We start from the raw sequence: 21,964 nt of genomic DNA, 5'->3' as shown, positions 1-21,964 counted from the left end.
TATTATGAACCATCACGTTCATATCACCATCTCTGAAAAATCAAAATATCCCCAATTTTACTTCTTGTAGATTTATAACCAGTCACTTCGTTGATAGTAATATGAGAGCAGAAAGTGCAGGTAACAGATTTTTCTGTCTTAAAAAGATTTTTTGCAGCTTCTCAATTGCACAAGCTTATGGAATGGTCGGAATGGAGTTTCAATGTTGAACTTCCCAGTGAGAATCTTTTCTACCTTATACCTGTAATTGGTCATTTTCCTTTGAGCACCTGAGAACTGCTTAGCTCAGCAGCTCCCATAGCTGGATAGTTATAAAGGTATGGAAAATTCCTCTTCATGAATTGAGCCAAAGCGGCTTCTGACATTCTTTTCAGCTAAGCTGAAAGACAAATACAGTGGTCCCTCCGTATCTGTGGGTTCCGCATCTGTGGATTCAACCAACCAAGGATGGAAAATATTTGGGGAGAAAAATGGATGGTTGCCTCTGTACTGAACATGTACAGGCTTTTTTTCTTGTCGTTACTCCCTAAATAATACAGTGTAACAACTATTTGCATAGCATTGACGTTGTAGTCGGTATTGTAAGTAATCTAGCCATGATGTGAAGTCCACGAAGAGATGTGCGTGGGTTACATGCAAACATTTCGCTATTCTGCATAAGGCACCGGAGCGTTGTGCTGTGCGCTCTCCTAGCGTCCCCCACTCACTGTCTTCCACCCACACACACCAGGCCAGGTCTCTCTTGCAAAGGTGAGGCTGCCGACTACTGTCCCGCCTGAGCGGGCCCTGGTCCCCATTCACAGACTGAGATTTCCTGAGAGGTGCCGTGGAGAAGGCCCCAGACTCTGCCTGGACCACCGACCCCAACCCAGAGGAGCTCGCCACCTGCTTCCCTGGGGGGCGCCACTCTCCCAAGCTGGGTCTAGGGCCGACCACACCCCAGGGTTGGAAGCACCGCTGGGGACACTGAGCGGGTTCCCTTTCCACCCTGATCCAGGCTGCAGAGACCCACAAAACAACAGTCGGTTCACAGGTCCCAGAGGAAAGCTTGCTGGAGGTTGGAACGAGGAGCAATCCCTCTGGGCCCCAAACTTTTCCCGCGTTAGAGAGAACACGGAAAAGGTCCAGAACTGCGCCCTCCAGCTCCCCGCGCGCACCCTGAGCCGCGTCTGATTGGTGTGCGGCGCCTCCTAGCCGCGCCCCCGCCCCGCGCACCCCCGCCCCCCGGGTACCCCCGCCCACCGCCCCGCCCCGGCCCGCCCCGGCACCCGCCCCGCGCACCCCCGCCCCCGCTCAGCACCCCGGGAACCCCCTCCCCCCGCGCGCCCCCGCCGCGCGCACCCTCCCCCGGAGGGCCCTCCCCTCTGCGCGTGGCGGCTTTTCCTGGAGACTGCGCCGCGCGGGTCTAACACCTTCATTTCGTTTTTAAAAGGCTCTTGAGTCTGGCCCGGCCCTGGTTCCGCCCAGAGCCCTAAAATAGAGGCTTCGAGTCTGGAGGTCTGGGAGAAAGGGAGCTAGACCGGGAATTGATCTGAGAAGCTTGGGGTGGGGGGAAGGCGGGTTCCTCTGCTTCCCAATCCTGGCATCTGCGCCCAGGGATGTTGGAGCCAAAGGGAAGCGGCTTCCCCGCCTGAAATATAAGGGGCGCGCTGAAGGGTTCCCAGGATCCCTTCCAACTCTAAATTCCTGCGATGCCTGGGGCTCCGGGGAGGTATTTTGCGGTAGTCAGAGTCCGAAGATCGTAGAATGTAGTTTGAGCTGGGGCTAAGGACAGGGGATTGAAAAGTCGAGGCGGTGGACCTGGCGCAGGATGAACAAGACTGGGAGACTTCCAACAGTTTTCCTCCTCGACAAGCAGGTCACAGGACAATGTCTGAAGGACTTCTATCCCCCTTTCTTGTTTCTGCCACCCCCTCCCCTGCGCCTCTGCACTCTCCCTAGTCCCGCCTTCCTGGCCCTCGTTCAGCCTGTTTTAGTTTAGAATCGCTGCCCGGTGGTCACTCAAGGCTGCTAACCTCTGCTGTAAGGAATTAAGCTTCCAAGAGCATATCTAAGAAGGAGGGCGGAAGGAAAGGGACTGAGTGCCTCCACATGTCAGGACAGACCATGAAAGAGAAGCCAGGAAGTCCAACAAAACCAGCACTGGTCTTTATTGAGGTGTCAGGGTAGAGTGGCAGGAGCACAGCCTAAGGACATGAAGGTCAGAGTTTCTCAGAGAGGAGGGGCTGGGTCCCTGAGCTAGGAGGAGGGCGGTGGGTGACTCGGGAGCTCATGAGACTTCAGGAAGTCCCTGTACTTGGCCAGGAAAGGGTTGGCCAGAGTGTTCAGCTCTTGCCGAAGCTCCTGCAGAGCCTTGTCTCGCTCTTGGGGCTCCCCTGTCACCTGCTGCCTGTAATAGTTGATGTAGAAGTTCATCCAGTCCTCCACCACAGTCACCATGTCTTCTTCAGAGATGAGAGGATCATTGAAGACCTGGGCGGTTGCGGAGAGGCAGTTGGCATGGGAGAATGTGGTCAGCAATGGGATTCGGGAATACCAGAATAGTGCCACAGCACCAACTCTCACATCCTCTTTCCTCTGCATTGTATTCCGTGTCTCTCATTGTTTCCGTCAACTCCACCATTACTTCACCAGCTCCAATTATCCTCTTCCTCCACTTCCCCGGCACCCCCCAGTCTCCAGGCCAGTCCTTTGAAATGGAAAGCTTGGACTCACCTGCTGATTCAGCAGAACACTGAACTCCTTCAATCCTGCGGAAATGAGATCCTTATTGGCCTTAAGAAGAGCCATCTGCCTGGGTAGAGAAAAGGGTAGAATTTACATATCCGTTTCCCTCCTCACTGGGTATTTCCCCCAACCCACTCCCTCCCCTTAAAAATCCCTCCTGCCCTGCAGGGCCACCTCCTTTCCAAAACCTTTCACATCCTGCCCTGCTCTGAGGTCACGATTTTCCCAGGTTGGGCTCACCTTCAGGTCTAACAGGCTGTATATGTCTCACCCACACTCTTGAGGGTGCGTGAATCTCTCTGTGCCAAGCTATAGATGTAGGCAAGGAGTCAAGTGTCAGCCTAAGATAGAAACGCCCTGCATCTAGGTCCTGAAGGAGGGTGATAGGTCATTCTGGGGAGGAGAAGAAGGGAGAGGCTTCCCTGAAGGTAGAAAGATAACAAGGCCAAAAAAAAAAAAAAAAAAGATAAATGAGGAAACCCAGGAAATGCAAGAAGGCAAGAGCCAAACCAGGGGCATGTCCCTGCCTTTTGCCCCATATCTCAGTATCCAGGCTCGAAATGCTACGGAAATTGACGTTTACTGAGCCCTATTACATGACAGAGGCTTTTGTGTAATCACAACGATGTGATCGCAATGATTCTCCCAATTCGGAGATGATGTATTAATAGCAGCTTGCATTACATTTATTCATTTGTGCCAAGCACTGTTTCAAACATGTACAAAATATTTATCCTATAAAATTTCTTTTTAGACACATTTTGCAGATAAGCTACCTGTAAGCGTGTGGACTGAACTCCACCACGCTGTGCTCCATAAGAATGGAGATAAATAGCCGGGCGTGGTGGCGGGCGCCTGTAGTCTCCGCTACTTGGGAGGCTGAGGCACGAGAATCGCTTGAACCCAGGAGGCAGAGGTTGCAGTGAGCCAAGATCACACCACAGCACTCCAGCCTGGGTGACAGGGCGAGACTCCATCTCAAAAGAAAAAAAAGAATGGAGATGGATTTGTCTTGTTTACTACCCTGTCAACAGGTACCCAATAAAGCAGAAATACTCTTTTTCTTCTTTTTAAATATTTTTCCAGGTATTTTCCATTTTCAGTAGATGTTTCTCAAATTTCAAAATCACTATATACTAATTGAAATAATTAAAATAATACAAAAACGTACACCGAAAAACTGAATCATTTTTGCCCCCTCCAAAGTAACCAGCATTAAACATTGTATATTTCCTGTCACTTTTTTTTTCCATTCAGAACCCAACATTCATAGGTGCCTATACACTCATAAAGCTTTGTTGATTTGCCTTTTTGGTTGTAGCATTTTTTAATCAATATACAGCAAAACTGACTTCCTTTTGGTATACAGTATATTAAAAATTTTTTTTTTTTTTTGAGAGGGAGTCTCACTCTGTGGCCCAGGCTGGAGTGCAGTGATGCGATCTCAGCTCACTGCTAACTTTGCCTCCCAGGTTCAGGCGATTCTCCTGCCTCAGCCTCCCAAGTAGCTGGGATTACAGGCATGCATCACCACGCCTAGCTAATTTTTGTATTTTGGTAGAGATGGGGTTTCACCATGTTGGTCAGGCTAGTCTCGAACTCCTGACCTCAAGTGATCCACCCACCTTGGCCTCCCAAAGTGCTGGGATTACAGGTGTGAGCCACCACGTCTGGCCTAGTTTATTAATTTTATAACAGATTTGTGTAACTACAAACGCAGTTAAGATACAGAATGTTTCTGTCACCCAAAAACCACTCCTTCACGTTACCCTTTTGTAGCCACCCCTACCCTCACCCGTAACTTCTGGCAACCACTTATCTGTTCATCACTACAGTTAAGCCTTTTTCAGGATGTCATATAAATGGAATCATACAGTATGTAACCTTTGAGACTGGCTTTTTTTGGTCAGCATGATGTTCTTGAGCTCCATCCAAGTTGTCGCAAGTGTCAGTGCACACATTGCATTGTATGGATGCACTGTAGTTTGTTCATTCAGCCACGGAAGGACATCTGGATTGTTTGTACTTTGGGGCAAATGTGAATAGAGTTGCTATAAACATTTGTGTACAGGTTTCAATGTGAACATGTTTTCATTTATATAGGGTGGAAAGTATGTGTTACTGGCCAGGCACAGTGGCTCACATCTGTGATCCCAGCACTTTGGGAGGTCAAGGCAGGCAGATCACTTGAGGTCAGGAGCTCGAGACCATCCTGGCTAACATGGCGAAACCCCCTCTCTACTAAAAATACAAAAATTAGCCAGACATGGTGGCATGCACCTGTAATCCCAGCTACTTGTGAGGCTGAGGCAGGAGAATCGCTTGAACCCAGGAGGAAGAGGCTGCAGTGAGCGAAGATCACGCCACTGCACTCCAGCCTGGGTGACAGAGTGAGACCTTGTCTCTAAATAAATAAATAAATAAATTTATTATCTTACATACTTAGAGGTCAGAAATCTAAAATGAGACTCACTAGGCTAAAATTAAGTTGTCCTCTAGGCTGTGTTCCCCTTGGAATCTCTGAAAAAGAGTTCTTTTTCTTTCCTCTTCTAGTCTATAGAAGAACCCACATTCTTTCACTCCTGGTCCCTTTCCAGCTTGAAAGCCAGCAATGACCACCAGGTCCAGTCTTTCTCACATCACACCAGGCCGACTGTCTCCTACATCCTTTCACTTCTAAATAATTTTTCTTAAATATTTCTTTAAAAATAATTCATTGCCAGATGGGAAAGATCAAGATCCCAATGCCCTTCCAAAGCTCATTAAGGAAAAGTTTCAGGAAGGTCTCTGGTACATGCCAGGAAACTCAAAAGAGATGGTGCTGCCTCAGATGGCTTAGAAGACCATGCTGCCAAGAACACATCTAACATTGAAGCCACGCACAGTGGCTCATGCCTGTAAGAGGCAGAGACGGCAGGATCGTCTGAGCCCAGGGGTTCAAGACCAGCCTGGGCAACATAGTGAGACCCCATCTTTAAAAAAAAAAAAGGAAAAAAAATCTAATTTTATTCATTCCTCAAAATTTCCTGGCACAGTTGGAACTAATCTAACTACCTGGACTATAATGAATTGCAGAGTAAAATTAGTGAGATGTAGTGAAGAATTGAAGTCTCCTCCCCCAACCAGTGTCTTGAGAATAGCAGGGGAAACTGATTCCCTTTCAGCATGCTAGATACATCAATAAAGGAAGGGTTGAACGTGAGATTACAAAAACACATTTGCTAAAGAATTGTAGAAAACCAGGATCACAAACTCATTCTGCAACAGAAAAATAAAGCACTGCTGATTTACAGAGGAATTCACTTCTGGTGATGTCTCTTAAAAATTAAGAAACCTAATAGGAACTCCCTCATCGAGGCAGGCTCTGCTTCAGCTGAACAAGAAATTAGCCAGAGGGAGGAAAAGAGAACTGTTTGGACTTCCAGGAAGGCCTCTCCTTCCACCGAGAGGACTGCAATGAAGACCTCAACCATTAGGGAAAAAAGAGCCTTCTCCAGAAATCTGATTGGAATTGATGACCCAAATCCCACTCTCAGTCAACGCAAAACCCTGACTTGCTCGTGGCAGTACCAGGTTAGAGTCAGGGCAAAAAGGTTGTAGATTTCATGTTACATAGTTTGGCCCATGGTTTCCCCTGTGAACATTTTGGGAGGGAGGTGAGAGCTGAACTGGTTAGGTGGAACCTTGGTCTTATTTCCTGGAGATGTGACGTTTTGGGGGCCTGTTCCTGCTGTGACTGGCACAGCAATCAGGACCTGCAGCCTCCAGAGGGTCCCAGGGCTGGGGAGGAGACATGAGCCTTGCGCATCTGAAGGTCAGCGTCTTGGCAGCATGGCTACTCGCAAGAGGGAGGAGCTCACTCTGGATCCATTCGAGAGAGACTTGTCCCTTCCCCCTCTTCTGCCCCACCCCTGGGCCACTTTCCTGTCCCCTGACTCCCACTTGACTTTGTTTTCACTAATTGGAGCTTAGCTCAGAAAATGGAGGGGGCTGAAGTTATAGGTTATGGGAGGGGAAATTTAAGTTTGGGAAGACAGAGGCTCCCTTGATTGGCACTACCAGCCACATCTGCAGCCACATGAGGGTCTCAATGCTGGGGCAGGGGGCAGTGAGACTGGCCAGGAACCTGAGTCCCCCGGGGACTCGCAGACACCTGCCCCACACATCCTGAGTGTGCTGAGGGAGACCCAGCTGAGATCAGCTGTGCTCCTGGGTAGGTGAGAGCAGGCCCTGCAGGGGGCCCCGTCCACCCAGGAAGGATGCCCAGAGTGGCTGAGTGTGCACTTCCCTCTTCTGCCTCTCCTTTTCTGCTGCAAGCAAGACCGGGGGTCAGGAGTTACAGGTGCCAGAGTCCAGAACGGGCCCCTCCTCCCCAGCAATGTGGGTGGGGTCAGGGGCTCAGGTCAAATTCAAGGAAAATCTTCAAGCCACATGGTATAGAGCCAAAGCTAAAGAGGCCGCCCTAATAATAGACAGCAGCAGCCCCTTACAGATATGCTCAGACTCATAGGGTCTCAGAATGCAATTCTCCACAGTAGAAAGGACATCTGCCCTGACAGAAGACTGCACTCCTAGATAAACAGGTGTCATCTGGCCCATTATTTAAAGGTAGACCTGTATGTTCAGATTATGTTAGTGGAATAAAATTCATGACATGAACATTTTCTTTGGAAAGAAACATCCCTTAAATGGCTCCTGGAGCCAAAAACATCCTCTGGGACTTCCTTGAGGCCATGTATGTCACGACTGCTAAAATTATGATGAGAACCAAGTCTTATTTTCCTACAGGTAAATAGAACAAATGGAGACAAAGGCCTGGGCAGCACCACTGCATGTTTCAGGAGGAAAAGTAATGTCAGCTAGGGATTAGACTTTCAGATATTCTTTCCTTTAACTGTCTTCAAATTCTTTCATCCAATCCTTCTAAAGAATCTTTGTGTATACTCCCACACAAGTTTTGTAGACATTTATTTTTGCCTCATACATTTAAATCATAGCAAAGGCTTTTAATTGTGACAGGATCCAAACACATTTAAACAAACCGCACATCGCTCTTTTGAATGTGTCCAACACAATGTTAATGGGGTGGTGATTTGGCCCTGACCACTATATATTTTTTTAAAAACCAAACACGTTTTTCCTTAGCAGCTGGGAGTTTTACAACATGCCTTTTACTTCTTGAACTTGTATTTCTATTCCACTATCCCCACTTAACTTTATCCTAAGATAACTTACATGCTTTTGTGCTTGTGAGTATTTTGTTCACTCCCATTCTACTTACTTGCAACTTCTCTCATGTGCTGTGTCTTTCTGTTGGTCTCTCTGTCTCACTCTCTCTCTGTATAGATACATGGATAGACAGCTCTGACATATATATTCAAGAGGAAATTTATATATATATATATATAACATATATAGACACATATTTAGTAAAATGCAGTTTACCAAAGTGAATGTTTCAAATTTTAATAAATATTTATGAAACAGAAATTCCAATTGTATTGGAAATAAATCCTCTAATCAGATGGATGGCATAGAATTGAGGGAATTGTTGAAGGGTCTCTATTCTGGTGGTCTGGGACAACGCCCCTTGTAAATTTCAGGCAGGTGAGATTGGCAATTGGGAGAAGGAAGGAAATATGAGAAAGGCCCAGGGGCAGGGACTCCCCTGGACACCGTTTCCGGGCCTAGTTGATTTTGAGAATGAGTGAGTATGGACTTCAAAGATCTGGAATTTGATTCTCTAAAACTTCCCAGGACCGCATACCCATTGGAAGGGTTCTTCTTGCTCATCTCGGGACCATGGTGTTCTGACTACAGGGGTCTCTGAAATACCTGGATTAGTAGGAGACAGCTGAATTCTCACAACTGCTTCTGCTTTGGGGAACTCCACCCCACACTGCAGAGCAGAGGAGAGTGAAAAAGTTAGATAACATGGAGTGTCAATTCAGACATGGTTTGGCCTCAGAGATGCCATTCTGCGACTATCAGGAGTCCCTGCCACACTGAAAACCCCTAATCCTGATCAAGGAAACCAAGCTTCAAGGGATGTGGGGAGCTGGAGACAGGTGAGATGCAGGGGGGTTGTTACGAAAGGCATAATTGGGCATGAGCTGCTGACGTCTCTTGGTGTAGACTTGGTTGAGAGTAGACAGCAGTGGTGTAACTGACAGCAGAGCAGACAGATCATCCGGAGTGAGCAACCACTGCCGACTGAGCTTGGGTTGGCTCTTTCTGGGCTCTGGTGAGGGGGGTCTCAGTGGGAAACCCCACAAGGGTGGACCCTGGAGGCAGCATCCAGGCTGGAGGATTGGGGGCATCTTGGAGACAAACTGAGCTGGGGTTCCCACAGGAACCAGTTAAGGTGCGGGCTGGGCTGGCAGCTGGATCTGTGAATTGTACAAGGGACCCTGTTTGGTCACTGAAAAGAAAGGCCTCACCCCCTTTGCTTTCAAAGTGATTCCCCAACCCCCTTATTTGTAGTATTCAGGGGCATGCTCCTGAGGTTGAAGAGTTTGTAAATGTGCTTTGCAAATCATTTGAAACTGACCTTCTTATAGCGACTGTACTTAACATCTAGTATGGAAAATAGGACCTATGAGACACCTTCTTTCCATCCAGAGGAGCAGAGTTAAAGGTCCCCTATTTCTCTTACACAGCAGCAACAGTGTGTTTGAAAGGTCAGCTCCATGTGTGACCTATGTAGCTTAGAAAGACTGTAGCACCCTGAGGACAGGACAGCAGCCCCGAAGCTCGCTCTGGGAGTAACTCTAGCTCTCACACTTCATTGGAACTTCCCCTATATTTCATGAACTTGACATAGTTGTTTTGCCAACCAGAATTTTGAAACTAATGTTTATATACTTTAAAAGGTTTTTTGTTTGTTTGTTTGTTTTGAGATGTAGTCTCGCTCTGTCACCTAGGCTGGAGCGCAGTGGCGCGATCTCGGCTCATGGCAACCTCCACCTCCCAGGTTCAAGCGATTCTCTGGCCTCAGCCTCCTGATTATCTGGGATTACAGGTACCTGCCACCACGCCTGGCTATTTTTTGTATTTTTAGTGGAGACGGGGTTTCACCATGTTGGCCAGGCTGGTCTCCAACTCCTGACCTCAAGAGATCCGCCCACCTTGGCCTCCCAAAGTGCTGGGATTACATACATGAGCCATTGCACCAGGCCTTAAAAACGTTTCCTTAATCAACCAAAACTTTTTAAATTGACTTGATAAAAATTCTGTAGTGGAAAAAGATGTAGATTAGTATTTAGAAGACTGCTCTATGCACCTGAACCCTCTTCACTGGACATGGCTGGCTACTCTGAACACTGTGAGAATGAAGGACAGAAGCCATATACTTGGCTTTTGGCTCTTTGTGGAAACATAAAAAGTAGGAGGGAAATACCTCCTGCTTGTGTTTTAAGAACTTTTCCCCTTCTCTCATGTTTGATGGGGGTAATAACCCTGTTCCCATATAACAGGCCCGGTTACTAACAGCACCCTCATCAGCCTCTCACACAGGTCCCTCTTTGGCCCTCGAACCCCATTCTGGCCTCACCTCATCCTCCCAAAAACATCACCTACCATGTTCCTCCCACCTAAGGTATTCCAAGCTCTTGTTAACCTTGGTAATGTTTAAAAAAAATAAGTAAAAAATAAAAAAATACTTTAGGGAAATTAAGTTGAACAGGATTTAATTGAACAAAGAATGTCTTGCAAACCAGGCAGCTCCCTTAACCAGAATGGCTCAGAAAAACTCCATGCTGCTGTGTGGTCAGAGAGGATTTATGGACAGAATCAAGAAAGTGACATACAGAAAATGGTACAGAAGTGGGATACAGAAACAGCTGCATTGGTTACAATTGGCATTTATCTTATTTGAACATGGTTTGAACAATTGGCCAAAGCTGAATGATGGGTACAAGTTTATACATACATAGTCTGTTCATACACTGTTCCAGCATCCCCGAGCAGTTGGTCTCTCCCTGGACTGTTCACAGACTGTTATCACCTGTGGGCTTGGGTAGGAGGGGTTCCCAGATAGTCTCACACCAGGCAAGTCACCAACTGAAGGAATTACTAAAACAGTATGTGACTATTTTTAAGGTACCCAGAGAAAGTGGGTCAGATGCAGGCAATAAAGTGTTACTGAAGGCAGCCACATCTCAGCTCACCAGAAAACAGGCTGTGGGCTCTTAAAACAGGTTACAGTGTGTATTGTGCCCGTAAAAATGTTATCCATCAGACAACAGCCACAGCTGCTCTATTCAAAGGCTGAATACCCTCCCTGCACTTGTGGAAACACCATCTCTGTGGCAACAAAACACATGAGGAGACAAAGGCTTAGCTACATATTTATGGGCTGTGGTCTCCAGTGAGACACCCCAAATCCACATTTCTACTTTTGTCACTGCTGTCTTCTTGTAATTAAAATTGTAAAATATTTTCATATATTTTATTCTATTTTAAAATTTGTATTCCACTCATTTCTATTTCTATTCATGAATCAACAGTACACTATTTTAATTCCCATGTTTTTTATTTATTTATTTATTTATTTCCTATGGAGTCTTGCTTTGTCACCCAGGCTGGATTGCAGTGGCGTGATCTCGACTCACTGCAACCTCTGCCTCCCGGGTGCAAGCAATTCTCCTGCCTCAGCCTCCTGAGTAGCTGGGATTACAGGTGCCCACCAAGACCTGGCTAATTTTTGTATTTTTGTTAGAGACGGGGTTTCACAATGTTGGTCAGGGTGGTCTCAAACTCTTGACCTCAGGTGATCCGCCTGCCTTAGCCTCCCAAAGTGCTGGCATTACAGGCGTGAGCCACCGTGCCAGATCCCCATGTTTTAATAATATATGACAAGGGAAGTCACTCTTTTTTTTTTTCCATTTCAAATTGTTCATGGATTTTTTTTGTTTACTTTACATAGCAATACGTTTTTTAAATCTTCAGAACTCAAGTACATGGTATTATATTTGGGTCAAACTCAACATATAAATTGATTCAAAGATTAATGACTTCTCAATATTGTTGAATTTTCCCACCCAAACATTTGGTGTCATTATTTTTCATTTGTATAAGTCTATTTTCATGTTTTTCAGAAATCTTTTACACCAATTTCTTACTAAATTTATTAAACATAATTTTCTGTAGAATTCTGCCAATTTTTTTGCATTGATGAACATAGTCACATGACATTCTCATTCATTCTATTAATGTGATTAATTTCATCAATGAATTTCTTAATATTGAATCATACTTACCTTCATAACATAAAGGGCGATTGATTATGCATTAACATATTGATGCAATAGTTTCTAATATTTAATATTTTACTCTGAAATGTATATGTCACCAGGCACTGTGGTTCACGCCTGTAATCCCAGCACTTTGGGAGGCCGAGGGGGGTGGATCACCTGAGGTCAAGAGTTCAAGACCAACCTGACCAACATGGAGAAACCCTGTCTCTACTAAAAATATAAAATTAGCTGGGCATGGTGGCACATGCCTGTAATCCCAGCTACTCGGGAGGCTGAGGCAGGAGAATCACTTGAATCCGGGAGGCGGAGGTTGTGCTGAGCTGTGATCGTGCCATTGTACTCCGGCCTGGGCAACAAGAGCAAAACTCCGTCTCAAAAAAAAAAAAAGAAAAAAAAGTATATGTCCTATTTGTCTACAGTATTCTATATGGCTAAATCTAGGCAAGGTTCTGGTATCACCTTTATATACCCTTCCTAAAAACTATCTTAGGAAAGATTTACCTCTCTATAACTCTTGAGTAGTTTAACTAGCATTAGTTTATTGATTATTCTATCAGTAGAATTTCCCTCTCAACTACATAAACTTGGTGCTTGTGTGTGTGGGAGGGGAAATTCCTTGTTAAATGTCTTTGTGTCTTCTATGAATATTGCTCAGTTTAGCGTCTAACTCTAATGAGCTACATTTTGATAAAACATGTATTCAAAACACACACACACACACACACACATACATATGCAATCTACATGTGCATATCAACTTGCATTGAATTACACAGATGTCTCTATTTTCTTTGTCAATATTGAACCTCACGTTCTTCCTGGCACTGTAATCTGTTGACAAATCCTTCTCAAGTTACCATTTATCTATTTATAATTCAAAGATTGTTCATTTAAAGAATTTGGGGAGTAACAGAAAATGAGAGTTTCAGCAAAAACACATCCCAGGAGGCACAGAATCCAGCACCCACTGCGCTTCATTGTCATCCCCTTCTGTCTCAGACTCCGCATTTTCTGCTTCCTCCAGGAGAGCCCCTGTCTGCCTCAAAGGATCATGGAAAAGCAAAGCCTCTCCAGGCACTGCCATCTCTCTGGAGGTGCTGCAGGGAAGTTGTCATTGTTTTTGGTAATTGTAACTGGGACAAAGTTTTTCAAAAATTACTGGGGGAAATTCAGCCCCGATATTTCACATAGGTTCTTTTCTATTTTCCCTAAGTGTCAGCCAGTCTGAGAAATAAAGGGAAAGAGTACAAAGGAGAGAAATTATAAAGCTGGGTGTCCAGGGGAGACATCAAAAGTCAGCAGGTTCTGTGATGCCCCTCAAGCCACAAAACCAGCAAGTTTTTATTAGCAATTTTGAAAAGGGGAGTGAGTGTACGAATAGGGTGTGGGTCACAGAGATCACATGTTTCACAAGGTAATAAGATATCACAAGGCAAATGGAGGCAGGACGAGATCACAGGGCCACAGGACTGGAGTGAAATTAAAATTGCTAATGAAGTTTCAGGCACACATTGTCATTGATAACATCTTTTAGGAAACAGGGTTTGAAAGCAGACAACCGGTCTGACCAAAATTTATTAGGCAGGAATTTCCTCGTCCTAATAAGCCTGGGAGCACTACTGGAAACCGGGGCTTATTTCATCCCTCCACTACGACCGTAAAAGACAGCTGTCCCCAAAGTGGTCATTTCAGAGGCCTCCCTTCAGGGACACATTCTCTTTCTCAGGGATGTTCCTTGCTGAGAAAAAGAATTCAGCGATACTTCTCCCATTTGCTTTTGAAAGAAGAGAAATGTGGTTCTGTTCCACCTGGCTCACCGGCAGTCAGAGTTTAAGGTTATCTCTCTTGTTCCCTGAACATTGCTGTTATCCTGTTCTTTTTTCAAGGTGCCCAGATTTCATATTGTTCAAACACACATGCTCTACACACAATTTGTACAGTTAACACAATCATCACAAGGTCCTGAGGTGACATACATCCTCTTCAGTTTACAAAGATGACGGGATTGAGAGATTAAAGTAAAGACAGGCATAGGAAATCACAAGGGTATTGATTGGGGAAGTGATAAGTGTCCATGAAATCTTCACAATTTATGTTCAGAGATTGCAGTAAAGACAGGCGTAAGAAATTATAAAAGTATTAATTTGGGGAACTTATAAATGTCCATGAAATCTTCACAATTTATGTTCTTCTGCCATGGCTTCAGCCAGTCCCTCCGTTCAGGGTCCCTGACTTCCCGCAACAAAAAATATTTTCAATTCCCCAAGTGTGTACTGTCATTGCTGCCCCAGGTGAAAGTGTAATTGCAGTTCTGTGGGGAAGTGAGGTCACAGGATCCCAAGCCCATATCTCTGACCTGGCCGCCTCCCTCCATAAACTTGCTGGCCGTCCTAACAGTCACTGAGTTCCACAGCCCGGCAACAGGGAGGCGCCTGGTGGGTGTGTTACATTTTGGTCTATGAGGGATCGCCTGCAAGGGGAGGAAGTGTATCAGGAGGTGGGGTAAATGCTCTAGTCTGGAAAGGGGACTTCACTGGGCCAGAAACTGACCAGTGCCAAGGCCATGTGGGGAAAGGAAATAATTGCTGGGTCATGGGCTAAGTTGTAGAGAGGGAGCTAAGTTCTAAGAACATGAGCCAGTCCCGAACTGCAGCTCATTTATGTCATTGTTGGTTTTTGATGCAAGAGGCCAAAAATCTGTTGTTGTTTTTTTGTTTTATTTGAGACAGGGTGTGGCCCTGTCACCCAGGGTACAGAGGGACGATCTCAGCTTGCTGCAACCTCCACCTACCAGGTTCAAAGGTTTCTTGTGTCTCACCCGCCTGAGTAGCTGGGATTACAGGCATGCACCAACATGCCTAGCTAATATTTTTTGTATTTTTCATAGGGAAATACAAAATGATTTCACTATTTTGCCCTGGTTGGTCTCGAACTCCTGACCTCAAGAGAGCCGCCCACCTCAGCCTCCCAAAGTGCAGGGATTACAGGCCTGAGCCACCATGCCTGGCCCCAAAAATCTGTTTTTGTTAATCTTTCTTGTCTAAGATCTCCTTACCCGTAAAATGGGAATAATGGGTTTTTAAAAAAGTTTTGTAGTTTAATTTGGAAATTAATTCACTAGCTGTTCTATCAATTCCACAAGTCAGAAACATTTTCAGGATGAGTGGAAGCATTTCTACAATTCCTTCATGCCTGTGATAATGTATAAGATATAGCTGATTAAATTATCTTATTCTTTTTCAAAAGTATTAAATATAAAGCTTTAACCTACTCTGGACATACAAAGTACCTAATGGAGACTGTGATGTGTGGTGACAGGAAACATCTGGTCTCTGAGAATGATGAAAAGACCATATTCTTTCATGAAGTCAGGGGATGAGCGGTCAAGGTATCTTGATGACCTTAGGTTTTCATATTAGAACAAAAATCATGCACTTTAGTAGTTTTCTTAAGTAAATTATTTGATAATATTTACTCTGCCTTGAAAAATGTCCTAAAGTGATTCTTCGGCTCAATACTCATCTTAGTAACACTTAATTCAGTGAATAATTTTCTGTACCTCGAGTTTTCCTTTTACATAATAGACTTGTGTTTTAATGTATCTAACAATTCTGACATTGAAATAATTTTTTTTTTTTTGAGATGGAGTCTGGCTGTGTCACCCAGGCTGGAGTGCAGTGGCATGATCTCGGCTCACTGCAGCCTCTGCCTCCCAGGTCACGTGATTCTCCTGCCTCAGCCTTCCAAGTAGCTGGGCCCACAGGCATGCGTACCACCACGTCCAGCCAATTTCTGTATTTTTATTAGACACGGAGTTTCACCATGTTGGCCAGGCTGGTCTCAAACTCCTGACCTCAGGTGATCCACCTGCCTCAATCACCCGAAGTGCAGGGGTTACAGACATGAGCCACCATACCCGGCCTCCCCATCTCTATTTTTTAAAAAATAAAAATTTATTCTTTCCACAAATAGGTATTTGGACCTTACCTTGTGCCAGGCACTGACACAAAGCCCTGGAAATAGATTAGTGTTCCTGGATCTTATGATCGTTAGGGGAAGCGACAGGATGAGTGGCAGGGGTGAGGTTCAAGAGATCAGGCAGGGCCGGATCTGCAGAGTTTTGTTTGCTCTGACAAAAAGTTCGGGTTTTATTTTCAAGCATGAAGAAAAGCCATTGAAGGGTTTGGAGGAGAATGTTGCAATCTCCTTCCATAAAAGTAATGATAAGCCTCTGTGAGGTGTTCTTGTTGTTGTTGTTTTTGAGACAGAGTCTCGTTCTGTCACCCAGGCTGGAGTGCAGTGGGACAATTTCGGCTCACTGCAACCTCTGCCCCCCAGGTTCAAGTGATTCTCCTGCCTCAGTCTTCCAAGTAGCTGGGATTACAGGCTAGTGCCACCACGCCTGGCTAATTTTTATATTTTCAGTAGAGATGGGGTTTCACCATGTTGGCCAGGCTGGTCTCAAACTCCTGACCTCAAGTGATCCACTCACCTCAGCCTCCCAAAGTGCTGGGATTACAAGCATGAGCCACTGTGCCCAGCCCACTGAGAGGCTGTAAACCAGAGAGTTGGAAGCTGTGTGGAGAGTGACTACAGGAGGCAAGATTGGAAGGGGCGAAATCAACTAGGGGAAAGTCAAGGGGCTGAGAGCTTGGAGTATTCTGCCCCGTGCTTGATATACCGGTGATCTTTGAACAACACTGGTTTGAAGTGGGCAGGTCCACTTATAACGTAGATTTCTTTCAACCAAATATAGATCAAAAATATAGTAATGGCTGGAAGTGGTAGCATGCACCTGTAATTCTAGCTACTCAGGCAGTGAGATGGTAGGATCACTTGAGCCCAGGAGGTCAAGGCTGCAGTGAGCCATGGTCACACCCCTGCACCCAGCCTGGGTGACAGAGTGAAACTATCTCCAAAAAGAGGAAAGGAAGAAGGGAGGAAGGGAGGAAGGGAGAGAGGAAGGAAGGGAAAAAGAAGGGAAGGAGGAAAGGAAGGAAGGGAGGGAGGCAGGAAAGGAAAAGAAGGAAGGGAGGGAGAGAGGGGAGAACAGAGCAAGAAGAAAAGAAAGGATACCAACATTTTTTCTTATTCAGTTAAATAATAAAAGGAAAAGGAAAGAAAATACAGCAGGCCGGGTGCAATGGCTCATGCCTATAATCCCAGCACTTTGGGAGGCCGAGGCGAGTGGATCATGTGGGGTCAGGAGTTCGAGACCAGCCTGGCCAACATGGTGAAACTCCGTCTCTACTAAAAATACAAAAATTAGCCAGACATGGTGGCATATGCCCATAATCCCAGCTACTTGGGAGGCTGAGGTAGGAGAATCGCTTGAACTCAGGAGGCGGAGGTTGCAGTGAACTGTATTGTGCCACTGCACTCCAGCCTGGGCAACAAGAGCGAAACTCCATCTAAAAAAAAAAAAAAAGCAAATACAGTAACAGAGGGTTGCAAAAGCCACATATATGCAGAGCCAACTGCAAGACGAGTGTGTGCAGGTTTGCGTATACTCCAGGGTCCTGGAACCAATTCCCCAACTATAACAAGAGACAGTTGCACTGTCAAATGACAGGATTTAGGCGCAGGCTCTCAAGAGACCTCATGAGAGAGAAATGTTACAGGCCGAAAGAATGAGGGTCATGATCAACTCAGTATACCACTGGAGGCTGTATGAGTAAACAACAAACTGTTTCTCATAAATGCAGAATGTTGGCTAACTGACAAACTGCATCTGCCACCCAGAAGGAATGCTGAGGGCAGTCATGCCCCAAGCACAGTGTTTCTTGGGATTAGGTACATCTGAAGCCTGTTAATAATATTATGAACCTGTTATCAGTTAAGCAGCCAACCCATCATTACCTCCTCCTCCCTGCTCTTGCTACCCAACAAATACGAAGGGCTGTGGAAGCTCAAGGGCTGCCTTTGCTCACTAGAAGCAGGGAGCTCTCTTCTTCTTCCCCTGGACCCTTCCTTTTTGCTTTAAGTTTTCATTGTCTATGTTCATCCCTTCATTCAGTCTTGTAATGAGGGTGTTAAAGAGTAATGGCAACAACTGTTATAATGACGGTCTCAAGTAGTAACAGTAGTAACTGTCATAATGATGGTCTCAAGTAGTAACAATAGTAACTGTTGTAGTGATGGTCTCAAGTAGTAACAGCAACTGTCATAATGACGGTCTCAAGTACTAACAGTAGTAACTGTCAAAGTGAAGGTCTCAAGTAGTAACAGTAGGAACTGTCATAGTGACGGTCTCAAGTAGTCAGTAGTAACTGTCGTAGTGAAGGTCTCAAATAGTAACAGTAGTAACTATCGTAATGAGGGTCTCAAGTAGTGACGGTGGCAGTCAGCCATAGAGAAAGGGGAACTATCACTCATCTCTTTGTCAAGCCACCTATCTGCACACTCGGGTCACAGGGAAGTGTATGATGGGTCCTTGCCCTCAGGCACTTACAGTCCACTTGGGAAGACAGGACATCTGTACCTAACAAGAGCAAATACAAACTGGCTCCAGACAGCATAGGCTAAGAGTTAAGTAAATGCTACAACGAACAGGGACTGTCATAGTCTCTGAGTAGGGAGAGGTCAAGGTGGACAATGGTGAGCAGTAGAGCTGCAGTGGGTTCATAAATAATGTGACCATATATTCCCATTTGCCCGAGACAGCTTCACTGCAGACCTGTTTTCCCGCAGACCTGTTTTCCCAACACAATTATTACCAGTGCTTCCTTTAATGACCCTCTCAAAAGTCCTGGTTTGCACAATAAATTATATAGTGACACTAGTCATGAGGGCCACCTGCCTCACTTGGAGCCAAGGGCCTCACATTTGAACACTTGACATTATCTCTGAATAAGAACCAACACTTAAACAGTATGTACTACGTGCTAAATACTTTAAGAGTTTTGCACATACGACATGACTTTTTTTTTTTTTTTTTCTAGACAGAGTCTTGCTCTGTCGCCCAGGCTAGAGTGCAGTCACGCAATCTCGGCTCACTGCAACCCCCACCTCCCAGGTTCAAGCAATTCTCCTGCCTCAGCCTCCCAAGTAGCTGGGACTATAGGCACATATCACCACACCTGGCTCATTTTTGTATTTTTAGTAGACATGGGGTTTCACCATGTTGGCCAGGATGGTCTTGATCTCTTGACCTCGTGATCCGCCCGCCTCGGCCTCCCAAAGTGCTGGGATTACAGGCGTGAGCCACCGCGCCCGGCCAAGACATGACTCTTAATTCTCGTTCCAACTCTGTGTGGTAGGTACTAGTATTATTTCCATTTTACCATTACCATTTCGTCTTTCAGAAGAAGAAACTGAAAGACAGAGAGATATGTAACTTGCCCAAGATCTCACAGCTTCCTGGACAGCTTCCTGGACAGAACCTACATTCACAGTAAGGCCCTCTGATGGAATTCATAGACGTTTGCCCCAGAGTCCTATCCACTCACAGAAGCTAACCTTTCAAATATAACACAACGCTTGATCTTTCACTGTGCCAGGAAACTCAAAATTATTTTGAAAGGATAATTTATTGACAGTGTTATAAGCTAAATGGAAAATAAGAATTAAACATTAAATTTCTGCCAGGCACAGTTCATGCCTATAAGCCCAGCACTTTGGGAAGCTGAGGTGGGTGGATCACTTGAGCCCAGGAGTTTGAGACCAGCCTAGGCAGCATGGCAAAACCCTGTCTCTACAAAAATAAAATACAAAAATTAGCTAGCCATGGTGGCACACGCCTGTGGTCTCAGCTACTCAGGAGGCTGAGGCAGATCGCTTGAACCTTGGAAGTTGAGGCTGTAGTGAGACTGTAGTGTGATCGCACCACTGCACTCTCTGGGTGACAGAGAACCTGTCTTTTAAAAAAAAATTAAATTTATTCAACTACTTCTCTAAAGTGCCACTCCAACATATACCAATATATTCTTTAATCTCAAGATCTTTGGGAGGCCGAGGTGGGAGGATCACTTGAGGCCAGGAGTTGGAGACCAGCCTGGGCAACATAGTGAGATCCCATCTCTACAGAAAATTTTAAAAGTTGGCCAGGCATGGTGGTGCATGCCTGTAGTCCCAGCTACTTGGGAGGCTGAGGCAAGAGGATCACTTGAGCCCAGGAGTTTGAGGCTGCAGTGAGCTATGATTGCACCACTGCACTCCAGCCTGGGTGACAGAGCAAGACCCTGTCTCATCGATCGATTGATTGATTGATTGATTGATAGAATAAAAAATAAATCTTAACCCTAAGGATGAAGAAGAGCTTGGCCTACAATGTCCTGCAGTTTGGCCCCTAACTCCCTAGCAGCCCTTTCCCCATGCCCCTCGTGTTCTAGACTTCTGCTGCACCAGCCTTTGTTGGATGTTAGGTACCATGCTCCCTCCCCACTCAGGACATGCTGCTCCTTCTTTCCAGAAAATTATTTTCCCATCATAATCAAGTTAACTCTTACTCTAGATCTCAGCTAAATACACACTTTCTCAAAAAAAAAGTTTCCCAGCTGGCCTCAACGGCTCATGCCTATAACCCTAGCATTTTGGAAGACTGAGGCGGGAGGCCTGGGCAACACAGAGAGACCCCAACTTAAATTTTTGTTAAAAAGTTTCCCTTGGCCGGGCACAGTGGCTCATGCCTGTAATCCCAGCACTTTGGGAGGCGAGGCGAGCAGATGAGTTAAGGCCAGGAGTTCAAGACCAGCCTGGCCAACATGGCAAAACCCCGTCTCTACTAAAAATACAAAAATTAGTTGGGTGTGGTGGTGAATGCTTGTAACCCCAGCTACTCCGGAAGGTGAGGCAGGTGAATCACTTGAACCCGGGAGGTGGAGGTTGCAGTAAGCCAAGACTGTGCCACTGCACTCCAGCCTGGGTGACAGAGGGAGACTCCATCTCAAACAAAAAAGTTTCCCTTGATTCCACTGATTAGCTCAATTCTCCTTCTAAAAGTCCTCATATTAAATAACATGTACCCCTCTACAGCAATTGAAATAGTTCCAACTTTGCATTTATTTGTATGATTTGATCAATATCCTTCCCTAATATAAGTTCCAAAAGACCAAGACCCTTGTTTGTTTTTGCTCACTATCCCAATGAGCACATAGGTAGCAACAGATATTTGTAGAAGAAACTGGCAAACCATTGGTAAAAAAGAGATAACAAACACGGAGTTAATGACAACTGCACGGTTCAAGCGATTTTCTTGCCTCCGCCTCCCGGATAGCTGGGATTATGGCCACACCACCCCCACGCCCAGCTAATTTTTGTATTTTTAGTAGAGATGGGGTTTCAACATGTTGGCCAGGCTGGTCTTGAACTCCTGACCTCAAGTGATCCACCTGCCTCGACTTCCCAAAGTGCTGGAATTACAGGCGTGAGCCACCACGCCCAGCCCGAGGATCACTTTTGAGGCCAGGAGTTTGAGAGCAGCCTGGGCAACATAGGGAGGCCCTGCCTCTATTTAAATAAATATGTTTTTAAAGCACTTAGTCTTCAAACCTTGTTTTATTTTTGTCCTCTATTCAAACCAGTACCTGAATTTAGACAACATTACAGAAATGTTGTGATTAGGCCATTTGTATTTTGAAACCGGAAATTTAAAAAAAGAAAAGAAAAGAAGTGTTCAAGTTTATCTCAGTCAGAGAGAGACTGTGTTTGTGTGAGATAAGGCGAAGTGGGCTAGAAGGGCCTTCCAGGATTAAGTCCACGAGGAAGGTGACGGTTTGGGAGAATCTGAAGTTTCAAGTAAGGAGTTGTCGGTTGGGATCAAACTGTGGGGATCCAAGAATGCCAGGCTAAGAAACCAGGATATTTTATTTTCTGATAAAAAGAGGATGCTTTTTTGGCAAATTTCTGCTTCGGAGTGAAGATGCTGCACTAGATGGGAAGGAGAAGAGGAGAAATGGAGAGAAGAAAAGGTGAGTTCCAAGGACAGAAACACTCCCTCTTTGGACTCCCCCCAATTTCATGGACTCTCTCCTGCCTTGTTT

The 21,964-nt window shown here is 45.5% G+C and overlaps 1 protein-coding gene across 2 annotated transcripts; it reads right to left on the bottom strand.

The window, feature by feature from the left end:
• Positions 1-2,126: 2,126 nt before the first annotated feature.
• On the bottom strand, positions 2,127-18,029 carry AHSP (alpha hemoglobin stabilizing protein). Of its 2 annotated transcripts, none has more exons than XM_055365989.1 (5): positions 17,844-18,002; positions 8,009-8,065; positions 2,968-3,149; positions 2,716-2,794; positions 2,127-2,472 (listed from the first exon to the last, which is right to left on the bottom strand). In XM_055365989.1, the coding sequence occupies exons 4-5, from the start codon at positions 2,788-2,790 to the stop codon at positions 2,239-2,241; spliced, it is 309 nt and encodes a 102-aa protein (XP_055221964.1). In that variant the 5' UTR covers positions 2,791-2,794; positions 2,968-3,149; positions 8,009-8,065; positions 17,844-18,002; the 3' UTR covers positions 2,127-2,238. The 2 variants fall into 2 exon arrangements, with proteins under 2 accessions (XP_055221964.1, XP_063555860.1); XM_063699790.1 differs by having other exon boundaries at positions 2,136-2,472; positions 17,915-18,029.
• Between the last annotated feature and the right edge of the window lie 3,935 nt (positions 18,030-21,964).

The sequence above is a fragment of the Gorilla gorilla genome, chromosome 18 (assembly GCF_029281585.2).
Source record: "Gorilla gorilla gorilla isolate KB3781 chromosome 18, NHGRI_mGorGor1-v2.1_pri, whole genome shotgun sequence".
Lineage (NCBI taxonomy): Eukaryota > Metazoa > Chordata > Mammalia > Primates > Hominidae > Gorilla > Gorilla gorilla.
Note: the sequence above shows the minus strand (reverse complement) of the source record. Positions and strands in the feature narration are given on the sequence as shown.